The sequence below is a fragment of the Balearica regulorum genome, chromosome 1, assembly GCF_011004875.1.
Source record: "Balearica regulorum gibbericeps isolate bBalReg1 chromosome 1, bBalReg1.pri, whole genome shotgun sequence".
NCBI classification, from domain to species: domain Eukaryota; kingdom Metazoa; phylum Chordata; class Aves; order Gruiformes; family Gruidae; genus Balearica; species Balearica regulorum.
In genome coordinates this window covers 40,712,735-40,735,931 of record NC_046184.1, presented here as the reverse complement: position 1 = coordinate 40,735,931, position 23,197 = coordinate 40,712,735, and the positions used below count along the sequence as shown (strand labels likewise).

The 23,197-nt window shown below is 37.4% G+C and overlaps 1 protein-coding gene across 6 annotated transcripts in view; it reads left to right on the top strand.

The window, feature by feature from the left end:
- ZFC3H1 (zinc finger C3H1-type containing) overlaps nt 1–21,618 on the top strand; it is a 48,347-nt gene extending 26,729 nt beyond the window's left edge. Inside the window, exons 18-35 of one of the 6 annotated variants that reach the window (XM_075746775.1) lie at nt 843–964; nt 1,557–1,658; nt 1,994–2,110; nt 4,638–4,821; nt 6,539–6,725; nt 7,247–7,438; nt 9,321–9,558; nt 10,704–10,809; nt 10,887–11,085; nt 11,556–11,650; nt 13,078–13,188; nt 15,415–15,519; nt 15,614–15,779; nt 16,460–16,560; nt 17,687–17,788; nt 18,385–18,424; nt 20,587–20,649; nt 20,775–21,618. In XM_075746775.1, coding sequence (XP_075602890.1) covers nt 843–964; nt 1,557–1,658; nt 1,994–2,110; nt 4,638–4,821; nt 6,539–6,725; nt 7,247–7,438; nt 9,321–9,558; nt 10,704–10,809; nt 10,887–11,085; nt 11,556–11,650; nt 13,078–13,188; nt 15,415–15,519; nt 15,614–15,779; nt 16,460–16,560; nt 17,687–17,788; nt 18,385–18,424; nt 20,587–20,649; nt 20,775–20,912 — 2,368 coding nt within the window. In that variant the 3' untranslated portion in view covers nt 20,913–21,618. Of the gene's footprint in view, nt 1–842; nt 965–1,556; nt 1,659–1,993; nt 2,111–4,637; nt 4,822–6,538; nt 6,726–7,246; nt 7,439–9,320; nt 9,559–10,703; nt 10,810–10,886; nt 11,086–11,555; nt 11,651–13,077; nt 13,189–13,277; nt 13,435–15,414; nt 15,520–15,613; nt 15,780–16,459; nt 16,561–17,073; nt 17,260–17,649; nt 17,789–18,384; nt 18,425–20,586; nt 20,650–20,774 lie in introns of those variants that run through there. The other 5 variants (XM_075746785.1, XM_075746796.1, XM_075746816.1 and 2 more) reach the window with 5 other exon arrangements.
- The last annotated feature ends 1,579 nt before the right edge of the window (nt 21,619–23,197 follow it).

The following is a 23,197-nucleotide window of genomic DNA, read 5'->3' as shown; positions in this document are numbered from 1 at the left end:
GATTCCTCTTTATAACTTCAGCATAACTTCAGACAATCACGGAATCTCAGGTTGTGGTTGATACTATTAAGCATGCTAGAGATGAATCGTGCTGCTAACCACAATAAAGCATATACCAAATATTATGTGATTATGTAAAAAATAAATAAGCAAAAAACCCCAAAACCAACCAAACAAAAAACAACACCCAAAACCCCACAACTATTGTAGTAGTGGAATTCTAGTTTTCTGGGAAAATACTGGTTAAGTTTGTTTCTTTGAAGCCTGGTGTTAAACTACATTAAAAATAGTTTGTTAAACAATGTTGTACAATATAGTTAAAAAGTTGGTACAAGAGGAAATGGATATGAATTTGTCAGGAATAAACTCAAGTTGGAAATTTTTAATTACTGGAAACATGTAATAGGAGTGGACTTAAGCTCTTTTTTTGCCCTTTTTGGTGGCAGACAGCTTTTTGGATCAGCTTTTAGCTGTTACCATCAAACCATAGTTTGAATCTTTTAAATACAAAGTGATACCTAATTCTTAACTACCTTGTTTGAACTGGAAAGTTCTAAATACTGTGTTTTTGTGTTAGTATGAAGCAAGTGTGTAGAATTTTATTTTAAAGAGTAAGGCTATAGTGAAATAACGAAAACTAGAATTAAGTTACTGATGCAGGATTAAGTTTTGAGAAGACCTAGACACATTTGGCAGAAATTTTGAAGCAGGCTATAGTGTTTTCTGTGTGTATCATTTCCTTATGCCTCACCTTAGTATGTACTAAAACCAACTTTCAAGTTACAAGGCTTATTAAATTGTTGCTGTGATAAATAGATTAATTGCTTGCTTGTTTGTTTTAGGCAGCACATGAAAGACTGCACTCTTAGCCGTAACCAGCTGTTTCAGGATATTCTGTCTTACAATTTAGAACTGATTGGTTGTTCAGAAAAAAGCACTGATGAGGAAATCAACACTGCCACAGGTTTTTAAGAGTCTTTTGTTCGCTTTTGTATGTGAAGATTCATTTCTGAAGGGAATGGCTGTCACTAAAAGCTCTGGGTGCAAGGACTTTTGATGTAAAGCAATGTATAAGATACAGCTATAAGGAAAAAATACATTTCTGTTGTTGTCCAGTTCAGTCTTTTGTAGTGAGTAGTTTACCTTGGTGTCTTTACAGGAAGAAAAAAGTGATTGATCTGTGGAACATTTAAGCAAACCCGAACAAGTAAAAAACTTCTAAAAAAACCCAAATAAAACCAAACTATTGCTGGGATTTAGGGGATTGAGGAGCAATAGGCATGGAATCCTTTCCTCTCCCTTCCTCACTACTTTTTGTAATTACTGGACCAGTCTGTTTCAGTGGAGCTGGAATTTTATAACAATGCTGTTGCCATATAGGCAAATTGCCAAACACAACTTTCTCAGTTTTTCATTTCTTCTAGTATGTTAAATTACCATACCTCTTGGAGCAGTCATGTTTCATGAATTCAGCAGAGGTTGTGCTAAATTGCTGTTAAGTTACCTATCCATTTTTGTTTCTGTGTTTACCTAAGATACAAATATTCTTGTTTCAGAAAAATATGTTGAAAAACTTTTTGGTATAAACAGAGATCGTATGTCAGTGGATCAGATGGCTGTTCTTCTGGCCAGCAATGTCAATGAGAGTAAAAGTCACAGTAAGTAACTTGGTAGATTAAATACAATACAACCTTTTTTAATTATATAAGTACCTGCATGATTTTGTAAACAAAAAATATTTTTTGTTGTTGCTTAGTTTATTTGTTTCAGTATTATAAATTCTACTTAAGGTAAAATAAAGGCAGCAGAGTTTGTTTTAAGGCAACAATATAATAGTTTGAGTCCAATTTGGAAAAGTGACTTATTTTCTAAAAAGAAAAGTAAGTGTTGAAACTTACATACTCACGCAATGTTTTTATATAAATTCTTTTTTAGTAGCGATGTTTTAATCTTGAATACAGAAAAGAATTTCTACTACTTTGCTTGTTTACAGCACCTCCATTTACAACATGGAAAGATAAAAGGAAATGGAGACCAAAGTACTGGAGAAAACCTCTGTTGGATAGTAGCAGCAGTGAAGAGGAACAGTCTGTTGGACCCATTAAATATGGTAATCTGGATGTGTGGCATCCATTAAAAAAGTATGGGGGGGAAATACCTACCAACACCTAATTTTTAAAGTGGTTCTTAAGAAAAACAATGCTTTTGATAGCTCTCTTGACTTGTTATTTCCTGCAAATTTCATTTTGTATAAAGTTTTGGGTAAAATTTGGCCTGAATTTGTTGTATTTAAGGAAAAAAATAATCTAGTATAATGTATGACTTGAAGTTAAGGTGGAATTGCTACTTTCCTGTTCTTAAAAGGAGCATAAGGAACTATTTCTCTAGAATGTTTCAGCTTTGCCCATAGACCATTAGGATTGGTTTTCATTTTTATTTTTCCGTCCCATAACTATAAGTAGTAAAACTTCATGTGTTCAGTTATCTTAAATTTGTACAGAGTTAAAATTTGTTGCTGAGGTCAGGAGTTAAAAAAAGCTGCTGTTAAATGGCATTTGAGACTTGGAATCTTGCTAGAGTGTCACTAACCCAACAGTGTTTCACATGTGACTCGTGCAGGTGGAAGCTTTAGGATTTGTTAGCAAATCCTGTAAAAAGGATTTTTAGAGAGTCCGAATTGAGACAAATATTTTTGTCAGATGTGGCTATTTCCTAATGTTGCCTAATGAACTGCCTTAATTGGTGTCTGATCAAAGCACCCTTTTACTGCTATTTAGTTCTTGCCTTCACATATGAAATATAATCAGTTTTCTTTGTTACTGGCTACCAAAGCCAGGTTGGGTCACTGCTGCACTTGCACTGCTTCCTGTAAGGCTTGTCCTCCATTGGTTCAGATGGTTCCTGCTACAGTAATTCCCATACCATGCAACTGAAATCATGGGTTACAACAATTTAAAGGTATTTCCATTACAGTCTCCACCCCTGGTCCCTTTGGACCAGACCATCAGGTTTAGCATTGCAATGAACTCCTCCCCTTGCCCCTGATCCAGCTGGGGCTTATCCGCAGGCTGCAGTGCCTTAGGGGTGTACCTGCTCCAAGGGGAGCCTCATCTATGAGCCACAGTCTCTCCAGGGGTATACCTGCTGCGGCACAGACTTAACCGCAGGTGCTTTGAGGTGCACCTGTTCTAGCGTGGCCTTCTCCATGGGTGATAATGCCTTCAGAGACATACCTGCTCCGACATGGCGGTACCCATAGCTGCAGTCCCTCCAGGAGTGTACCTGCTCTGTTGTGGGCTCATCCACGGCCACACGCTTTGAGGTGCTCCAGCATGCCCTCACGCGCAGGCACTGATGTTTCAAGGTATACCTGCTGAAGCATGGGCTTGCCCACAGCTGCAGATGCTTTGAGGTGTACCTTCTCCAGTGTGGACTTATCCTTGGGCCACAGTCCCTTCAGAGCTATATCTGCTGTGGCACAGGCATAACCACGGCCACAGATGCTTCGGGGTGTCCTGCTCCCACGTGGACTCATCCACAGGTCACAGTCCCTTTGACTCGAGCTCACACAGGAGTCCCAGCCTGCCCAGTACAGCAGCACAGAAACAGCAGCGATGCCCTGGCCATCTGCCAGCCCAGGCGCATCGCCATCGCTGTTATCAGAATGTTCCCAGGCACAGCATGGTAAGGTGATCAGCAGTACAGCACTACGGCAAGCAACGAAAGCAAAGAGCAGCCCCTAATGAGCTCTAGACTCTACTGTACAGGAAGGCAAACAAGCCCCATGGCAAGCACAGGAGCCTGCCAATTAATAGCCATAACAGCTATAAATTCGGTCTAGCACATTCCAATCAGACCTGTCGTTATCTCAAACTCTTTGAGCCCCACGTTGGGCGCCAAAAAGGACTGTTGTGCTTTAATCCTGGCTGGCAGCTCAGCACCACACAGCTGCCTGCTCAATCCATCCCTGGCAGGATGGGGAAGAGAATCGGAAGAGTGAAAGCGAGGAAACTCGTGGGTTGAGATAACGACAGTTTAATAAGTAAAGGAAAAACCGCTCATGCAAGCAAAGCAAAACAAGGAATTCATTCACCGCTTCCCATCACAGGCAGGTGTTCAGCCATCTCCAGGAAAGCGGGGTTCCATCATGTGTAACAGTTTCTTGGGGAGACAAAGGCTGTCACTCAAAACATGCTCCCTGCCCCCCCCTTCCCTCAGCTGTATATGCTGAGCATGACATCATATGGTATGGAATATCCCCTTGGTCAGTTGGGGTCAACTGTCCCAGCTGTGTCCCCTCCTAACTTCTTGTGCAGTCATAGTCTGCTCACTGGTGGGGTACTTGACTCTGTGTAAGCACTACTCAGCAATAACCAAAATATCTCTCTATTGTCAATGCTGTTTTCAGCATAAATCCAAATCATAGCCCTGTACTACTTACTATGAAGAAAATTAACTCTATCCCAACAAAAACCAGCATGAGACTGCACAGTTTAAAGCATTAGAGGATGTTGAAATAATCATTTTACTCTGGTCAATGGCTATGCTTGAATAAATGCCACCCCTTGTGTGAGTTCTAATCTTACAGGTTGCTTCTGTTTTGAAAAGAAACATATTTTTAATTTTATTATTTGCAGCTCATCCAACAGAGCATAAAAAAAGAGTTCCAGCTCTTGATACCGTAGTGACTCCTGATGATGTCCGTTATTTCACAAGTGAGACTGATGACATTTCCAACTTAGAGGCAAGTGTCCAAGAAAACCCCTGTGATGTACAGCTTTGGATTAAACTTGCATACAAATACTTGAATCAAAATGAAGGGTAAGTCTGCTACATTTTAGGCTTGATTTTGTACTTTACCTGTGCTGCTACGATCAAGTTTCCTTTCTGATGTTAAAGAACTCTCTTTAACAATGCCACAAACTAATAAATTATTTAAAAGTAGGTGTAAAAAATAGATTAGATTTTCTACTATATGCAGCCTAGTATGCAAGTAATAAATTACACTGATGGTTTATCTTTAGGTAGGTTCTGATTCAGAATGGACATTGATGGAAAATAGTGTGGGAGGAATAATTTCTTGTGTTTGAAAAGTGTACAATGTAATGTATTCCCAAGATTACAATGGAATGTTGTACATCCAGTGATAAAGTAGTGCACCAATAAACTCAAATCAGTTTCTCCTCTACAGAGTGAATGGTTAGAAGAATGTGTGAAAAGACTTTAAATCAGAAATCTTTGTTATATAGCATAACTGTTTTTATGGTTTTATCCTTGTAGAAATGGTCCAGTTGAACACTCAGTTTCTTATTTTGTAATTTTTTTAACTTTGAGTTTTATAAGTTTCTCTAGTTTCTGTTTAAATTTATTATGAAGGGAATTCAGTAGCAATTCAGTCATGATGGTTTTATTCTAGAGATTGACTTTTTTAATAGTGAGGTACTGGCTTAAGCAGTGGCAGCAGGGAGGAAGAGGAATGTGGAGAGGAGCAAATCTCTTTTGAAAGCATTGTGTGAACTGGATAGTGGAAAATACAGCAGCAGATCAGTTTAGCTTTATCCATACCTGCCTGAACACTAAAAGGGATAGAACTGGAAGGGCCAACACTCGAAGAAAATACCACCAGTAATTGGCAGGGTGAGAAGAGCACATTTTCTAAAGGAAATCCAAATAAGTGTACTTGGAAAAAGATCAAGAAAAGAAGGGAGAAAACCTAATGAAAGACAGTACATCCTTTTCTTAAAGCAGCTGCCTTCCGCCCTGCCAGAGATACTGAGTGGTTTAGTAGGTGGCTGTGGTGATAGAAGGGGTTGAGAAAGCTTCAGATTTATACATGGCTAACTATGTTAGTTTTATTTTGGGATGTGTGTTCTTCCTCTCATAAATGTCTATGCAAAGTAATCTCTAAAGATGTTTTCAGAATAAATGTGACCTCAGAAGCTTTCTGTGGTTTTATGGAAGTTTGTTTATCAATTAAAGCTCAGCTCTGTGGTTTGCAATATGGTCAGTTATTTGATATAATCTTGTATTACTTTGCTGGTATCATCTCATGATAGTTATATCAAAAAGAAAAATCTTCTTTTTTAATGGTTTAAAGGCAGGGAAAACCTGTATGGCATGCAGAGAAACCTGAACTAAAGGCTTTTATTTGATGACTGTAGAAAGTAAATTAAATATGTAACACAAATATTCTGAGTTACTTTATGAAGCCTTTGAAACTTCTATTTAAGTCTATGATGTAAATGCCTTTATGTGATTACACCTTGACACTTCTGCTTACAGGTGAACCTCACCCTTTCCAATTAAATCAGATTCTTACTTGAATTGGTGCTCTTTTTCTAGATAACATTTTTCCATGCACTATGGTAATTGCACCTAATAATAACCTTTGAAGGATGAAAACTTACTGGAACTTTGAAACTTTCACAGTTCATGTTAAAAAATAAAGATGGCTGACCGTCAGCAGCCACTTTCATATTTGATATTGTGTAAATCATAATACTAACAGTTGATGTGAGTGCTTTTTTCATTTTTACAGCTCATCGTCTGAGTGTTTAGATTCTACTTTAAATGTTTTGGCTCGAGCCCTTGAGAACAACAAAGAAAATCCTGAAATTTGGTGTCATTACCTCAGACTCTTCTCAAAAAGAGGAACCAAGGAGGAGATACAGGAAATGTGTGAAACAGCAGTGGAATATGCTCCTTCTTATCAGATCTGGTGGACAGTAAGTTAAAAGTATATATGAAATTTTCATGTAAGTGTGCATTTTCTACTATAGGAGACCACTATGTATGACAGGGGAAGTGTGAAATGAAAAACACTATAGCTTTTTGAAAACTCAAAAGTTGTTCAGAAAATGAAGTGATTCAAAGTTCTATTAGCAAAATATTTGTAGAAATCATCATTTTTCCTCAGGTAATTCAAAGTTCTATTAGCAAAATATTTGTAGAAATCATCATTTTTCCTCAGGTAATAAGTGTTATTTAAAATCAAGATGTTACTTAAGCTTGCAAAATTATAGTGTAACAAAAAGTAACTTTGACTATTTGATCTGTAATATTTAAACGGGTTTTTTTGAGGTTTAATGTGAAAATTTGGTTTGAGGGAGGGAAATGCAGTTCAAAAGGTGTTGAAAGACATTATCCGAAGTTTGTGTTTCATGTGATTTTAAACTTTAACCTAGAAGCTTTACTAGTATTCTGATTGTTGTTATTATTACTATTAATATGAATTATTTTTCTCTAGTTTTTGAATTTGGAGAATTCCTTTGAGGGAAAAGACTACGTATGTGGGAGGATGCTCCAGTTCCTGATGGAAGCGAGTGGGAGAGAAGGAAATCCAAATCTTGTGTCCTTTCAGCTGCTGGAGACTCTCTTGTACAGGGTTCACTTAAGCCTGTTTACAGGAAGACATCAGAATGCTCTTGTTCTGCTGCAGGTAACTTCAAGGTTACCACCCCAGGAGACTTCTGTTTTGAGATGTGATGCCATTACAAAATTTGGATATACCTGTGGGGTTTTTAGTACCTATTTTGTGTTACTTGTGTAGCTAATAGTCTAGACTACTAAGTCTCAAAATAATTCCCAGGGAATTGCTTTACTTGATTTCTGGTAAGCCGTAGAATGCTTTTCTGCAGTCAAGGGCCTCTGAGTAATGTATTGCCTCAGATACTCAAATGTTTATTGTTACAGAAATTATCAAACCAGTAGTTCTTGGGAAAGAGCATAGTATGATGTTACTTAACAGTACTGCCCTGCTCTGAAATTTGAAAACTGTTAAATCAGGCTTTATTGATTCCGTCGACTCCAAAGTCATGGAGTTCTCAGGCTTTTGTTGTGACTGTAGAAAGAATTTAGGTTACTGTTACAGGTCTGTAGACAATAGAAGTGGTGGATGAGGGTGAGAAATCGAGTGCTGACATCAGCTCCTACTAAAAGTGGGAGCTACTGTAGTTTCAATTGCAAGTTTTTTCATTCCTACCAGCAGGTGGCACCTGTTGCTTGCTACACCCTGAAACATTTTTCTCAGTTGTGTGCTTTAGGGCTGTAATGCTTTTTATTAGCTCCAGTTTAAATAAAAAAGTGTAATGCTCTGTTGACTTCCTCCAAAAGCTATTCTTAACACAGCAGTACTGATAAATGGAACTCTGAATGCTTGACTGAACAAACAAAAAGAACAGAGGGAGAAAAAACTCAGTTTGTGTCAAATTGATGTGGAAATCCAGTATATATGGGAGAATAACATTGGCTGGTTTCCCTTACCTTTCTCCAGAGCATCATCACAAAATCAGACTTTTCTGGGTTTTTTATATTTGTCTGAAATGTGTAGTTGAAAAGAATGTCTTGGGGAGAGATTTAACCATATTTAAGAGAAGATAATTTCTAAGTAAATGCTACTTCAGAGTAAGTAGCAATGTGTCTCTCTGAAAACTTGAAAGCAAATTTTCTGAAGTAAATATTTTGAAGGGTGAATAAATGTTTTTGAAACTTCAGTTTGCACCTACTACAGGACAAATGTCCTGCTGAATTTTGGCCTAAATTTGCAAGTACTTTTGTTCCCTTGAAAGTACATTCTTTGATAGTGCTGCATTTATCCAGAAAAATGCTGGCACATCACTAGCCATGAAATTCTGTTCTGGTTTATGAGCAGTTGTGTTTAGACTTTGTCTAATTGTATGCTATAATGATTTTTATTTGGTATCTGCCAATTTAAGTGGGCTGTTCTAGTTTTGCGTATGACTGGTAGGAAAATTTGAAGCAATATCTTTATTCTCAGTAACATTTCCAACACTTTTTTAAACAATATGTCTAGAGATGGTGGTGCTCTCAGTAAACTTGAATAGCTGTAACTTGGTAGCTGGATAACTAGAACTCAATAAAAAACAAAACCCAACAACAAAAAAACCCCCAACCCATAAAACCCAGTAGGATGTAGCAAACTGAATCCAACTTGTAGATGAGTTGTCTCTAAAGCCTAATGTAGTATTTTTGTGCAACTAGAAGTAATTGTCCAAGAATTAAGTAGAAAAGTGGAACACATGTTGGGGGACACTATCAAAGTCTATCTCCATTCACCTTTCAAAATAACAATCTTCTACAGTTTTTCTAAACCTGTTACTAGAAATTATGCATGGAATTTGAATACTGTCACACTTTTACGTAAGCCAAATATAATCATGATTGATGTAAAAATTAGTTCCTGTCTTTTCTATGGAAAAGACTTGAGAATATTAAAACTTATTCTTCCTATTTCCTTTTCTCATTCTTAAGTCTGAAAGATTTTAATGGTTGAAACATTATATTTCTTCTAACCTTTACAGAATGCTTTAAAAACTGCAAATGAAAAGGTAATATCAGAACACCTTACTGTAAGTGACCGTTGCTTGGCTTGGCTGGCTTACATACATCTAACTGAATTCGGCATTCTCCCAGTCAAGTTCTATGATCCAGCTAATGTCAGTCCTTCAAGGATCATGAACAAAGAGCCATTTTTGATACCATGGCAAACGGTTCAAGATGTGAAGACTGATCCTGATATGCTATTAGCTATGTTTGAAGGTAAGATTAAAGAGGTAAACTACTTAATACATTACTCAGGTGTTGTAAGTCAAGAAATATTATCCAACTTTTGGATTTTCAAGGCAGTGCAATATTGCTGATGACTATGTTAAGCCATTGGGATTAATCCAGTGAATATTTCATCTGAATTTGAACAGAGCAGTGAGGAAAGTCTGTGTTCTCAGATACTCAACACACACACACTGAGGTTTTTCATCTATGGTTCAAAGCCATAGTTTTTTCTCTGAAATATGATATTCTATCAAGATAAAGACTGGTGGCTTGTGACAGTATGACACTGCTAGTTTTCTTGGGCTTCTGCAGGCGTAAAGCCAAATTTCTGTTGGAGTTCTCTCTTAACCCTCTGTCCCTGCAATGGGATGTGTTTATTGGAAAATTACTTTCCTGGAAGATTAGTGTGTTGCCTTAGAGGCAGAGCAATGCATGTGTTTGTCTTCATTCAAAGTTTAAGTAAACTGATTAATTTTTTTAAAATATGTAAAATGAAGATACTAGAAGAAATTGAATTCTTGTGCTGCCAGAGGTAGACTTTATAATAGCATTGTATAAATGTCAGTACTTTGCATGTTAGCTAGCACTAACGTTGAATTGCCACTGAGAATATATCTGTGCTGCAAGTAGTAATGCAGTATGGAAGTAATCAAAGACAGATTGAGTAGCCCAATTGTGGGAGTGAAGGCAGTCTAGCCATGATAATGGGGTGTTCATTGTTGGGTAACTTTTTATTATGCTAAGAAGAAAAATAATATCTTGTATTAGCTTTTGTCTCAATAGCTTTCAGCTATGCTGGAAATCCTGGAATGTAGTTTTAAATATAATAATAACTGTTATCTGTAGTGTGGCTTGAATGTTTAATGGGTAGGATGTTTCCTGTTTTTTAAACAAATGAGGGATGGAACTTCTGAAAGACTTTTGTCTTTGCGGTGATAAGTGTTAAGAAAGCTTTTCCAAAGATGGTCATCTTCCTTTTTTTAATAATTTGCAAAAGCAGCACACTCAGAAATATCTTTCCACACTTAAGTATTTTTAGTATGTTAAATGAGACTTTTTATTATGTTAAGGCTTCAAATAACTTTGACATTGCTTGAGGTTTAAAGACTTGATTTTATACTTCTGTTTTGAAGATGCAGTCAAAGCATGTACCGATGAAAGCCTTGAGGCTGACAAAAGAATAGCTATCTGCTTTCCTCTCTATAGAAACATGATAGCTTTGCTGAAACTTCTTGAAAGGTAAGTTGTTTCAAGACATTTTTAATTGGAGTACTCAACTCTGTTCTTTTGAAAACTTACCTTTACTTTTCTTAAAGGTGGGAGTCTGCTGCAGAACTCTGTAGATCTTTATTGGAGCTCTGCCCTGACAACTGCCACCTCTTGGAGAGTTTGGCCACCTTGTATTTGCAGATGGATCAGAGTGACAATGCCTACAAAGTGTGGATTGGAGCTTTTGAGAGGAATCCTCAGAATGCAGAAATCTTTTATCAGTTGTGTAAATTCCTTGTTTCACAGGTAATAGTCCACGACTAATTTTGTTGGTCTGCAGGCTTTATAGAGTTTGGGTTTTGTGTGATGTTTCAAACACTTACCACAGTAAGTGATCCTCATGATATTTTTTGTAACATCTAGTACTGCTTTATATAGATGGGAAAAATAAATTGGCAAGATTAGTGATGTGGTCAAAGGTAGTCAAAGAAATTACATAAAATCATAAACGTATAGTTCAGATTGTTCTAATCCAGTGTTAATATCCTTAGGCAAGAAAATAGACATTAACAGTAAACCCTGGAATGTTTTCAGCTTTTTTCTGCTACTTGCTGACTGACCCAGTGAGACGTCCTTCTTGAGAAAATTTAGACAACGGAGCATTGCAGAGATAGACACACCACTTGCTAGTTATTGTGCTTAAATTGTTCTTGTCACTTTCAGATTGATGTCTGATTTTCATATTTTTCTTTTTAAAAAATAAAACACCAAAACAGGAAAGGTCAAGCAGTATTCTTCCACTGTTGCAAGATTTTGTGGCAGCTTTCTTTGAGAATATGTGCCAAGAGCATGGTCCTATGGATCTCTTAAGGTACATTTAGAATATTTTTTCTATTTAAACTTTGGTAATACTGGTATTTTCTTGAAAAAACAAGACAGCCCAGAACTTTTGAACTCATCTATTTTTAGCTTGGAGTGTTTTGCTAAATCTTCAGTGGATTATAATTTGGTGGTTTATAAAGGCTTATACTTGTTGTTTGTGCATGTACACTAAATTGTAAAACCATGAGCACTTAAAAATGAAACAGCCAGCAAGTTTAACATCTGGATTTGGGGAATGAAAATCAAATCACATGTATGCCAAAATTGGTGTGGATTTTGTTGGTTTTCTGGTTTTTTTCAAAGCTAGGAGCCTAAAATTGCATACCTAAAGTACTACATTTAAGCACTTGCAAAAGCCCTAAATCTAGAGGTCCAGCATGCTATTAATCAGCAGATTATTATTGGTGAAAAGGCTCAGGTTTCTATCTAGCCTGCTGATTTTTCCACTTGAATTTTAGCACCTAATTGAGAGACTTACTGAAGTTTTGAAATATATGAGTTCCCTATAGTCTTAGAATCATAGAGTGGTTTGGGTTGGAAGGGACCTCAAAGACCATCTAGTTCCAGCTCCCCTGCCATGGGCAGGGACACCCTCCACTAGACCAGGTTGCCCCCATCCAACCTGGCCTTTGCCCCCCTCCCTGGAAGTGTTCTCCACAGCTCTTCTGGGCAGCCTGTTCCAGTGTCTCACCATCCTCACAGAGAAGAATTTCTTCTTGATATCTAACTTAATAACCCTCCTTCAGTTTAACACTATTACTCCTTGTCCTATCACTATGCCCTTGTAAACAGTCCCTGTCCAGCTTTTGTGTAGGCCCCATTTAGGTACTGGAAGGCTGCTGTAAGGTCTCCCCAGAGCCTTCTCTTCTCCAGGCTGAACAACTTCAACTCTCTGAGCCTGTCTGCATAGGAGAGGTGCTCCAGCCCTCTGATCATCTTCATGGCCCTCCTCTAGGCTCACTCCAACAAAAATAGATGTCTCTGAAGGCCTTCAAAGGAAGACTTTCTGTCCTGATGCTTGTGCAGATGAGACTTTTTGAAATGTTTTTATCTCCAAGTTAGGTGTTATGTTTTATTGCTGTTTACATTAAATGTAGTACTGGCAATGTAGCTTAGCTGACTGTATAGACTGTGCCTTACTCGATGTATTTTATGTGGGGAGGGGGAAGTCTGAGATATAAAGCAACATTTAACTTTGTACATAATGGAGTAAATGGTTTCTATATTAACTGTCTCTATAGTTACATGTAATGGTTTCTGTATAAATTCTATCTGGATAGAGTTAAACTAAGATCTAAGAAAAGTGTGTCTCTAATACATACCACAAACTGAATTTCATAAGTAAATGTTACATCCACATAGCACTCTTCCATGTAGAGGGATCTTCTCATTTATTATACTTTTTTTTTCTTGTAGATATCTCTTGAATTTTCCAATGCCAATTGAATTTACATCACCTCTCTATAAAGAACATCTTACAGATGATACTGTAAACCAGCAAATCCCTTATCTGTGGCAGATCTACTGGTGAGACTTTCTAAAGTGTTTCTGAGAAACAGCTATTGGGTCAGAGTAAATTGCATTTTCAACAGCAGAACATTCATTATTTGCCTAAGGGTATATCACTTTGGGTTCTTTCAATAATAAATCATCTGCTAGTCCTTAGAGAACCTACCTGCCTGCTGCACAACAGAGACAATTTCATGGAACTGTGAATTGCACATCAACTTAAATTCTCCACTTGAGAAATCTTTCAGAAATTCTGTCCTATGGGAACAGTAACAGGTGTGTTCATCTCAGAAAACAATTTTTTTTTTTACTTTTGTTTTAGGTCACTTTCTTTTGGCTTTCAGTTGTCTCCCATTTATTTTACAATAGTTTCCCCCACTGTGTTTAACATTATTTAGCCCTGGTCTCCCCACCTTCCTTGACCCACTGTTTCAGCTGTTTATGGAGCTACTATCAACAGACTATAAAAGTTGAAACTAGCTACAGATGCCCCTCCGTAGCAAAGTAATACAGCAAAGTGACCTTTTGCTCTGCAAGAGATTGCAAAGGTGACAGATCCTTGTCATGTATACACATTTTTTGTTTTGTTTCTTCCACCATTTTTTTGTTTCTTTTGATAGCAGCAGTATCTAGGGTTGGGAAGCACCAAAGTATTAGTCATCTGTAACTTACACTAGTATAAATGTGTTACTGAGATGTTGATTTAAGCTATTTAAGAAGTTTATCACTTTGGTCTGGATTTGTCAGTCTTCACAAGTAGCTATTTGGCCTTTCAGATAAGTAAAGGGGCAAAGATGATAATGCTTCAGATACTGAGTGAGGACTCCTCAGAACTCCTTCAACACTGTTGATTATAGTTTTTAATTGGTGGACAACTTATAAGCAGGTAAAATGTATGGTTTTCAAGAAAATCTTTTATATAAGGTTTAGATAAGTTATCCTAATATTTTCTTTTTATGTTGTCCATTAATACCAATTTAAATTTTTAGAAAATAACTCAAAGTTCAATTTTAAGTTTGGTACTTCCACAGTAGAAACATTGTTAGAAAGGCACTTGAGGTCACACATTAGGGACCTTAACTTAAGCTCAGATGCATCTATTTTAGCACCTGCTTCTAAGAAGAAAATTGGTGCTTTTGAAATAAGGGCCAAAATTACTTTCAGAGCTAATAATCGAGCGTTTCTGTGGTTGAGTTTTGTTACAGTAAGTGCCGAGGTCTTTGGGCCTATGTATCTGTCTTTTTTTTTTTTTTCAGGTACAGAGGACAAAAGACATAAAAGTTCACCTTTACCAAGTAAAAATCGTCAGGTTGAAATCAGCAAAGCCTCAAAGCTCAAGGAACAATGTTTTCTTGGAAATATCATTGTGTGTGTACACGTGTATGTGTGAGCACAAATGTATACACACTTTTTTAGAAAGAATAGTGAATCGGTGATTTAGCTTGTAGTTCTTGGGGAAAGCAGGGGTAAAATCAGGCACACTGATTGTGTGACCCTAGTTCGGAGGATTCTGTAGCAAGGTGGCAACATCAGCCCTGCCTTATTTTGCATTTCTGTAGTCTTCCTCTTTGTGAGGTGGGTTTTTTTTTTCCCCTTCTTATGATTTATTGAAAATTTTGCTGTTTTTTCACTGTTACCTTACACTTTGAAATAAGGATTGTTCACTGAATCTTAGTCAAAAAATGTATCTACTTTTGTCTTCGGCAAGGTCCTATATATATTGGTCTGACCATATGCTTCTTTGAGTACCTGTGGAATAACATTAAGGGTTTTTTTACTATTTTCTTTTTCCTGACATAATCGGCATATTTCTACCCTAGATCCCCAGTAGCTTTTGTTTCAGAACACTAATTTTGTTGCTACAGTCTGATACCATTTCTCAAGTGGTTGTAATCTGACTTTGAAATTTATTGTTCTGGAGCTTTCCAAATGGAAACTCAAGACTTGTCTCCATTCTGTAGCAGTCAGAGCAATCCCTATTAAAAGGATTAGTAAAAGGGTACTTTACAAAAGTATAAGACAATTCATAATATTTCATTTCTATGTAAGAGTTGCATTTTAAACTGCATGGTTTCTGCATTATTCCTTATTACCTGGTAAATTAGTCCATAATGCTGCTAAACTGAAACCACTGTTTTTTCTTGCATCTTAGAATGGGAAATTCTTTGTTGTTTCTTACTCCTAATATGTAAGAACATGCATTGTTTATGACATGCAAAACTTTTTAACTTTTAATATAAACAGCTTGTGCCAGTCTCTTCACGCGAGTTTTGGGGAAGCACTGGATGCTTATGAAGCAGCTCTGGGGGCAGTGATGCAGCAGGAAACTGTTCAGAACATCTGGCTGGAGTAAGTTCTTAAGGGAGGAAAGTAAATTAATCTCAAAACTATTAAGTGAAGGCTACCAGAACCATCTTTTTTCTTTTTTTTTTTTTTCTTCCAGTTACCTTGTTTTTATCAATAGCAAAGTTGTTGGATCCAACAACAAAGTTCAAGAATTCAAGCTTTTTACTGACCTAGTGAACAGATGTCTGGTTACAGTCCCCACACGATACCCAATTCCTTTTAGTACTGCTGATTATTGGACCAATTATGAGTTTCATAATAAGGTAAAAATGTGTCTGTGGATAGTACTAATTAAGCAAAGAGATGGATGACCTTTTAGCAGGTACCTGTAATTTACTTGTTCAAATATGCACCAGTAGTGTAGGAACACTGAGAGCTAGGAGTTAGTAGGAAAAGAAACAAGTATCTGACAACAGTAGTGTTCTGAGCAGAAGACTATCTAGCAGTAACCTTTTGAAGAAAGGGTGTGTAAGGAAAAGAGAAACTTAGTACAATATCCTTAATACTGTAAATACAGCTGTTAATGACAAACTGTTCTGTCCTAGAGAAAATGAGCAAGAGGGGTCTGCAGTGCTGTAACACTGGCAGATGGAAACTGTATTTAAGCTGTCAGTTTTGATCATAGAAATTACAGTGGTTGAGAAACAGAAGAAATAAAGTAGAAGTTGGATTATAAAGTTGAGCACTTATGTAGACAGTGCATTTCTCCTTACTCATTAAATGCAGGCTAGAAAGGACTAAAATATGTGGTGTTAGCAACTTGACACTAACTTTTTATTATACAGATTGATTTCTGTACCCTTGAGGGATAGGGTTTATAGTTGATAAGGTTTGTAGGTGGTAACTCACTTTAGTCATAATGTTCATAGTTTATCATTCCATTATTCTTAGAAAAATTAGACAGCTATAAAGTGGATTAATGTTTATAATTCAAATTCTGCAGGTAATTCTTTTTTATTTGAGCTGCATTCCAAAATCTCAACATTCCAAAACCTTGGAACGGTTTTGTTCTACCATGCCTGCTAATCCTGGACTTGCACTGAGGTATGTAAAAATACTTGTAATCAAGACAAATAGCTGGTTAACAAAGCTATTGGGTTTTGTGCAAGACATGCATGACTTGCTTTCTACTACAAAAGTAAAACTTTTCTTCTATTATTGCATGTTGCTTGAGGCATATTGTGCCTTCTGACATAATCTCAATCTTTCTTGTATTTGACAGGGTTCTGTTCTATCTACAGAAAGGTTATAATTATACAGGAATTAACTCTGCATTGTAAATGATGAGTACAAATGGTCAAAATTTCAAGTGTATAGAGAAATGTCAATAAATATTAAAATCTTGTTACTTAACAGTGTATTAAAAGTATAGTTCCAGCATAGAACAAATAAAAATGGATACACCAGTGTATAACAGTGCTACCTTAAGGCTTAACTTGACATTTATTTAGCAAAGCATTCTTAGTTTTTGAAAAAATCTTACTGGAAACAAAAACGGTTAATGTAAGTATCACAGTGATTCTTACTTGAACAGTATTTCAAAATGTACTCTTTCAGGATTAGAGAGTCCATGTTTTACCGTATTCAGCTGCAGTGAACTCATGAACATTTGATTGAATAATTGTGAAAAGTCCCCAAACACTTACTGTTCATCATCAACAGTGACCCCAAAGAATTCAAAGCAAGATTTGAAATAAGTGTGTGTGGTTGGGGGCATGGGGAGAGTATGACACACCTTCCTTTGGCACAGGAAGTTGAATTGCTGCATTTTAAACCAAGTTGCGATTCTGTCTAGATGGAACTTGCAGCTTCCTTAGACAATGTTGATACTACATGAAATGGGTGAGCAGAACTGACTGAACAGTATCTCCTAACCACATGACTATAATTAGCCTCCTTTCAAATATACTGTTACCTTTTGCATGCTAAAAATGGATGATCTTTTCTCTCTGATTTCATGCTTCTTAGTTGTTCTTCTGGAAGTGTATCTTTGTTTTGTTCTGAGAGCGTGTTCAGTCAATTATTGTATATGGTGGCTTGGGTTTTTTTCCTACTTGCAAGTCTCGGCTCAATTTAGGTAGAATATATTTTGTTTAATGTGTTTGTATCTTTGGATTGCTTTTCTGTTCCCAGTGATTAGAGCAGTGTTTCTCATGAATGCCTTTTACAGACTGCTTCTGCAATACTGGGAGGAGAGCAATGTTCAAATTCTGAAACTGCAAGCCAAGATGTTTACATATAATATCCCAACATGCCTGGCCATCTGGAAAATGTAATGCAACAGTCATACATCTGTTTTCATAGATATTGCTTTTGTTTATAAGGTTTACATCACAAAGGTAAATCTTAAATGTCCTTCCAATTGGGCTTGTACTGGAAGTCTCTCTTTTGTTAGTTTATTATTTAAATGGTAACTGTTCATTACAACAGACAGAGGTACTGTCTCTCTTTAAAATGAGAAATGGAATTTCCCTCTTGGGAAAACTTATGTGGATGGATATTACGCGGATAAATATGAATGATGTATTTACACGTTGTCTTTTTAATTCAATTATTGACTTCTGTCTCCCCCTCTCTACCCTCCCCTTTATATATCACAATAGCAGTAATCTCCATTATCCAGTGATGCTGAACTGATCTTTTTCTTCAGTGTTTGTTCATAATGGGGAACCACTGAAATGTCTTGCTCATGTAAGGTTGTTTTTAAAAAATGGCTTTTTTTATCTTTTCACTGTAGAGTAACATCATTGGAAGCTAGTCAGTTTCTTCTCAAGGAATTTGTAATTCCATTCCACAGTCAGTATTCTGCCATTAATGGCATTTAAAATCATTCAAGAATAAATATTTGTGTATATTTCTTTTCCTCAGAGCCATTGCTGCCGAATGCTTTCTAATGGGACAAAGAGAAGTAAGTCAACACAGCTTACTAAAATGAGTAATTATTCTGTAAAACTTGCATACTTTGGCTTTATCCAAACCAATGGTCATCTCTTAAACCGAAGATTTCTAGAGTTGAAATACTCTATGAATAAACAGCGAAGCATTTGCCTCAAGTGTGAAAAATATCTTTGGTAATCAAGGTAGAATGGATTATATCATGAGTACTTGTGCATACTGGTTGTGTGTATCTTTCCCTTACCAGGGGGACTGTATTCTTCTCCCACTTTTGGTGGGGTACTTTTCTGGTTTGGGTTTTTTGGGGTGGTTTGGGGGTTTGTTTTTTTTAACCTAGAGGAGATTGCTAGCACTTAAAATACAGTAGAGGGAAGGAAGGATTGCTCTGCTGGAAGACGCTAACAACTATCTTTACAAGTAGTTGGAAGGGTGGGTCTGCCAAGTCAATGCATGTAGAGTTTGAGTAGTTCCTCACCCCACCAAAGACATCAGTGTTTTTTTCTCCATAAATAACAAGTTTACTCATTGGTACTTTGGAGAGGGAAATATTTTTATCACTCTCTATACAACTACAAGAGTTTTTCAGCACAGCAACTGAGTCACTTTTCAGTTCAAACAGAATGATCTTCCTGGTACTGTAACTGTCACCTTCAAAATATGTGGAAACATGGTGTGTATTGGGGGGATCATGAGGCCCTGGGTTTGACTCACCACTTGGTTGTGGTGTTTCTGAGCCACTTCTCTGCTGTATCTTGTTTTGTGTCATTCTTGTAGTGGCTGATTCTCAGCATCCTTCTTTTCTGTCAGTGGTCTGTCTTTTGGAATGGTATTAAAGCTTTAACTGATCCATAATGGGTAGCATGGCTATTGTTAGACTCACATATGAAATCTTTTCTTTCCTTTTTTACTGTCTTCTAGAATGTTTAAAGGGAACACACACACCCCCAAACAGACAGTTATTTGGTTTGTAAGATCAAATAGTTCAAAGTCAGGAGATATCAAAGGCATGGTTGCCTGTTCAACCTTAATTCTGTCTCTGTGTTGATGGTTTGGTGTAATCTGTAATTAGTCACAGATCCCTGCTTCAGTCATTGTATTAGATGGACTACATTTTAAGGCACTGCCTATAGTGAGGCTGGTGACTTAAAAGATAGCTGCTTTGTTTGGTTAGAAAGTTAGAAAAATATATTTCAAATGAATCAAAAAGGCTCCTTAAAGAAAATGAACCAATTAAAATGAAGGCATACGTAAAACACAGTAGCTGGATTACACCCAGAAGAAATCTTGTGGTTTTCTTCTGCAACCACCTGACTATATAGTGTGGAGTAAATCACTTGGCTAGGCACACACAGTGTAGTTGGGTTTGTGTGTGTGTGTGAGGGGAGCTTAGTTTGGGATGTAGTGAGCACTTACAACTGTTTATGCAAATCAGTGACTGTTCCAGATAACTGGATTTTCTAGTAGGATATTGTTTTAAAATGGAATTGTGATTCAGATTCTGGATATCCTGTTCCTGGAGAACCTGTCATTTATTCCCTTCAGAGGTCATGTAAAGGTTTGCTAAAGGAATATAAAAATGAGTATGAGTATTTAAAATGCCAACACATACCTCCCCTAATGACTGTCTGATTGAAGTTGGTACTTTAGATACCAGTAGCTGAAGGAGACTTGAGTAAATACTTGGATTAAACATTTTGGTCCTCTATTTCCACCCATAAACCCCCCCATTTTTTCTTTTTAGAGAGTTGCAAGGATGCACACCGATTGTTAAAGCACAGCTAGATGATGAAGAAGAAAAACCTGTGAAAGTTATTTTCATTGCAGGGCTGGGATGGTATGCAATAAGCAAGACCTTGAGACTACATATTCAGTGGTTAAAGAGAAATATTCAGTAAGCTGCTTCATTCCCTGAGAGTTCCATCCTGTGCAATGAATGAGGCAAGAGTCTTGTGAAGCAAAATAGAATGTCCTCATCTAGTTAATCATGTGCATACAAGGGTCAGAATTAAGGTCAGACGTTAACTTGCCTTTGCATTTAGTAGCAACTTAATGCTTAACTTTGAAACTTTAAAAAACATTTTTAAAATTATTGCAAAACTATTTTTGTGCTTCACATCACTCACTTCTGAGTGCATGAAATTGTGGTGACTTCTAATACTTGTTTTTATTTTACAGGTCCATCATTTATATCAGAGAGCCCTTCAGAAGTTACCTCTATGTGCAACACTGTGGAAAGATGTAATGTTTTCTCCTTATGATTCAGTTTGAGGTTTCATATAAATTTTCTGCATATCCCATATCCATAGATGTGGTGATGCTCAAGCTCTGGCTAAATCTTATATCTGCTTCCCCATCTCTTACAGCAACTCTTGTTTGAAGCATCAGGAGGAGGTAAAACTGATAACCTGAGAAAACTAGTTTCCAAGTGCCAAGAGGTTGGAGTCAGCCTAGATGAGCTTTTAAATTTAAACACTTACAGAACAGAAAGCAAGAATCACTGAACGCTGGGTACGGTCAGCCATAAGTCCTATTAAATGCCAAAATCAGTTGAATGATTCTTCAGGCTGATCCATGCCTAAGATCTGTGTAAGGCAGATGAGTATTGCTGAGCGTATTGAGTCTCCAATCTGCTTTCCTTGAACCTGGAAACAATTAACATGACCCTCCTCTGGAAAAATGAACTCCCTGTCTGGCCTTGCTTCTGGGCCCTGCCAGATTCTCATAACGTCATCTACGTAAGTATAGTTAATCAAAATGACAGACATTATTTTTTTATGTTTTTATTTTCTGTTTTCTTTGTTTTGCTGTTCCTGATTCACTTGACACTCTCACTGATGCCTGAGAGATCTGTGTTTGGGATTAATTTACTGGGCTGTGTTTACAGTAAAAAGCAAGTAGTCCATTTTGGGTTTTTCCTTTTTTTTAAACCTTTTTTGAGACTTTTTCATTACAGGATTTAAAACAAAAGCAGCCGCTCTTAAGGAAAATGTAACTGCCGTGGCCACAAGTATGCTTCTTGCACTTGAAGGCTCTAAGAGGGTTGCTTACTGCCCTTTTCTGCATTGGACTCACGGCAGAGACTATTAAACTTGAAGATTAAAGAAACTATTGCAAATGCCAGTGCATCAGAACCTAAGAGTGGTCAATTATGTGCAATTTTTTGTAAAGAAATTTTAATTTATAATAAAGTTTAACAATTTAAAGAAAGTTAATATTGATCTGTTTTGTATTGGTACTACCTTGTAGCATTACAGGTGTTTTTACAGAGATATTTTCAATACAAGCTGACCTTTTTTAAAAAAATGTGTTGTCTTTTTGTTATTTTGATCAAAAGGTAGGCAAATGTGGTTAAGCTACCTGTTGTGGATGTAGAATAACTACATCTCCATGGGTTTTTTCCTCCTCTTACCTCAGGTACACAGATGTCTGTCCCATAACAACTATTCCTGTCAATAATACCACTTCAGTAACGGAAAGTACATTTTCTATGTTGTCCTTTTCACCTTTAATGGGATGAGGTCCGCTTTCCAAAGTCATTACGTGTACATTGCAGAGGGATACTGTTAGCCCACTGAAACAGTGGTGGGGCTGTTCACATCAGGTTGGCTTTCCCCCTGTTTATCCATCTGTGTCAAATCATACCAAAAGATGGCTGTAGAACCTTTTGCAAGTTGACTTACGAAGATGCCATGAAGACAGTGAAGGAGTGCTCTTTGAGACTGTTGTGGTTTTACCCCAGCTGGCAGCTGAGCACCACGCAGCTGCTCGTTCACTCCCCCCCCCCCATCAGGATGGGGGAGAGAATCAGAAGAGTAAAAGTGAGAAAACTCATGGGTTGAGATAAAGACAGTTTAATAGGTAAAGCAAAAGCTGCGCGCACAAGCAAAGCAAGGCAAGGAATTCATTCACCACTTCCCATGGGCAGGCAGGTGTTCAGCCATCTCCAGGAAAGCAGGGCTCTGTCATGCGTAACGGTTACTTGGGAAGACAAACGCAATCACTCCGAACGCTGCTGCCCCCCCCCCCCCCCCCTTTCTTCCTCCAAGCTCCTTATAAACTGAGCATGACGTCATATAGTATGGAATATCCCTTTGGTCAGTTTGGGTCACCTGTCCTGTCTGTGTCTCCTCCCAACTTCTTGTCCACCCCCAGCCATCCCGCTGGCAGGGCAGTGCGAGAAGCAGAAAAGGCCTTGGCCCCGTGTAAACACTGCTCAACAATAAGTCCATAGAACAAAAACATCTCTATATTATCAATGCTGTCTCCAGCACAAATCCGAAACATATCCCCACACTAGCTACTATGAAGAAAAATCAATCCTCTCAGCTGAAACCAGGACAGAGACAAAGTGGTTTGTGACATGTAACTTCCAGGAACTTTCAAAACACTTCATCTGAAGTTATGCATGAAGCAGCCCTCTTGAAGGAAGGTGGGAAATGGTGGGTTTTAGCCAGGGGGATGGAGGGTGATTCTGCACCTTAAATAGACAACTATATTTAAGCATGAATTTTAAGTAAAACTTCAACTACCCATTTTAAAGGCCTGATTTTCCTGCAGACTACACAACCAGTATCAGACAAGCTGACTCAAACCCATTGTTCATGGTAGTAGAATGGTATCCTGATTTCTGCAGACCTGTGGTACAGATCAGAATTAAGAAGTTATAGACCATTTAAGTGCAGTATTTACTACTTTTCTTAAAAACATGTCAAGTGTGGTAAATGCTGGCTCACACATGTTGCTCAAATAATTTTTCAAGATTTGTCTTTGAAACTTTGCGGATAAA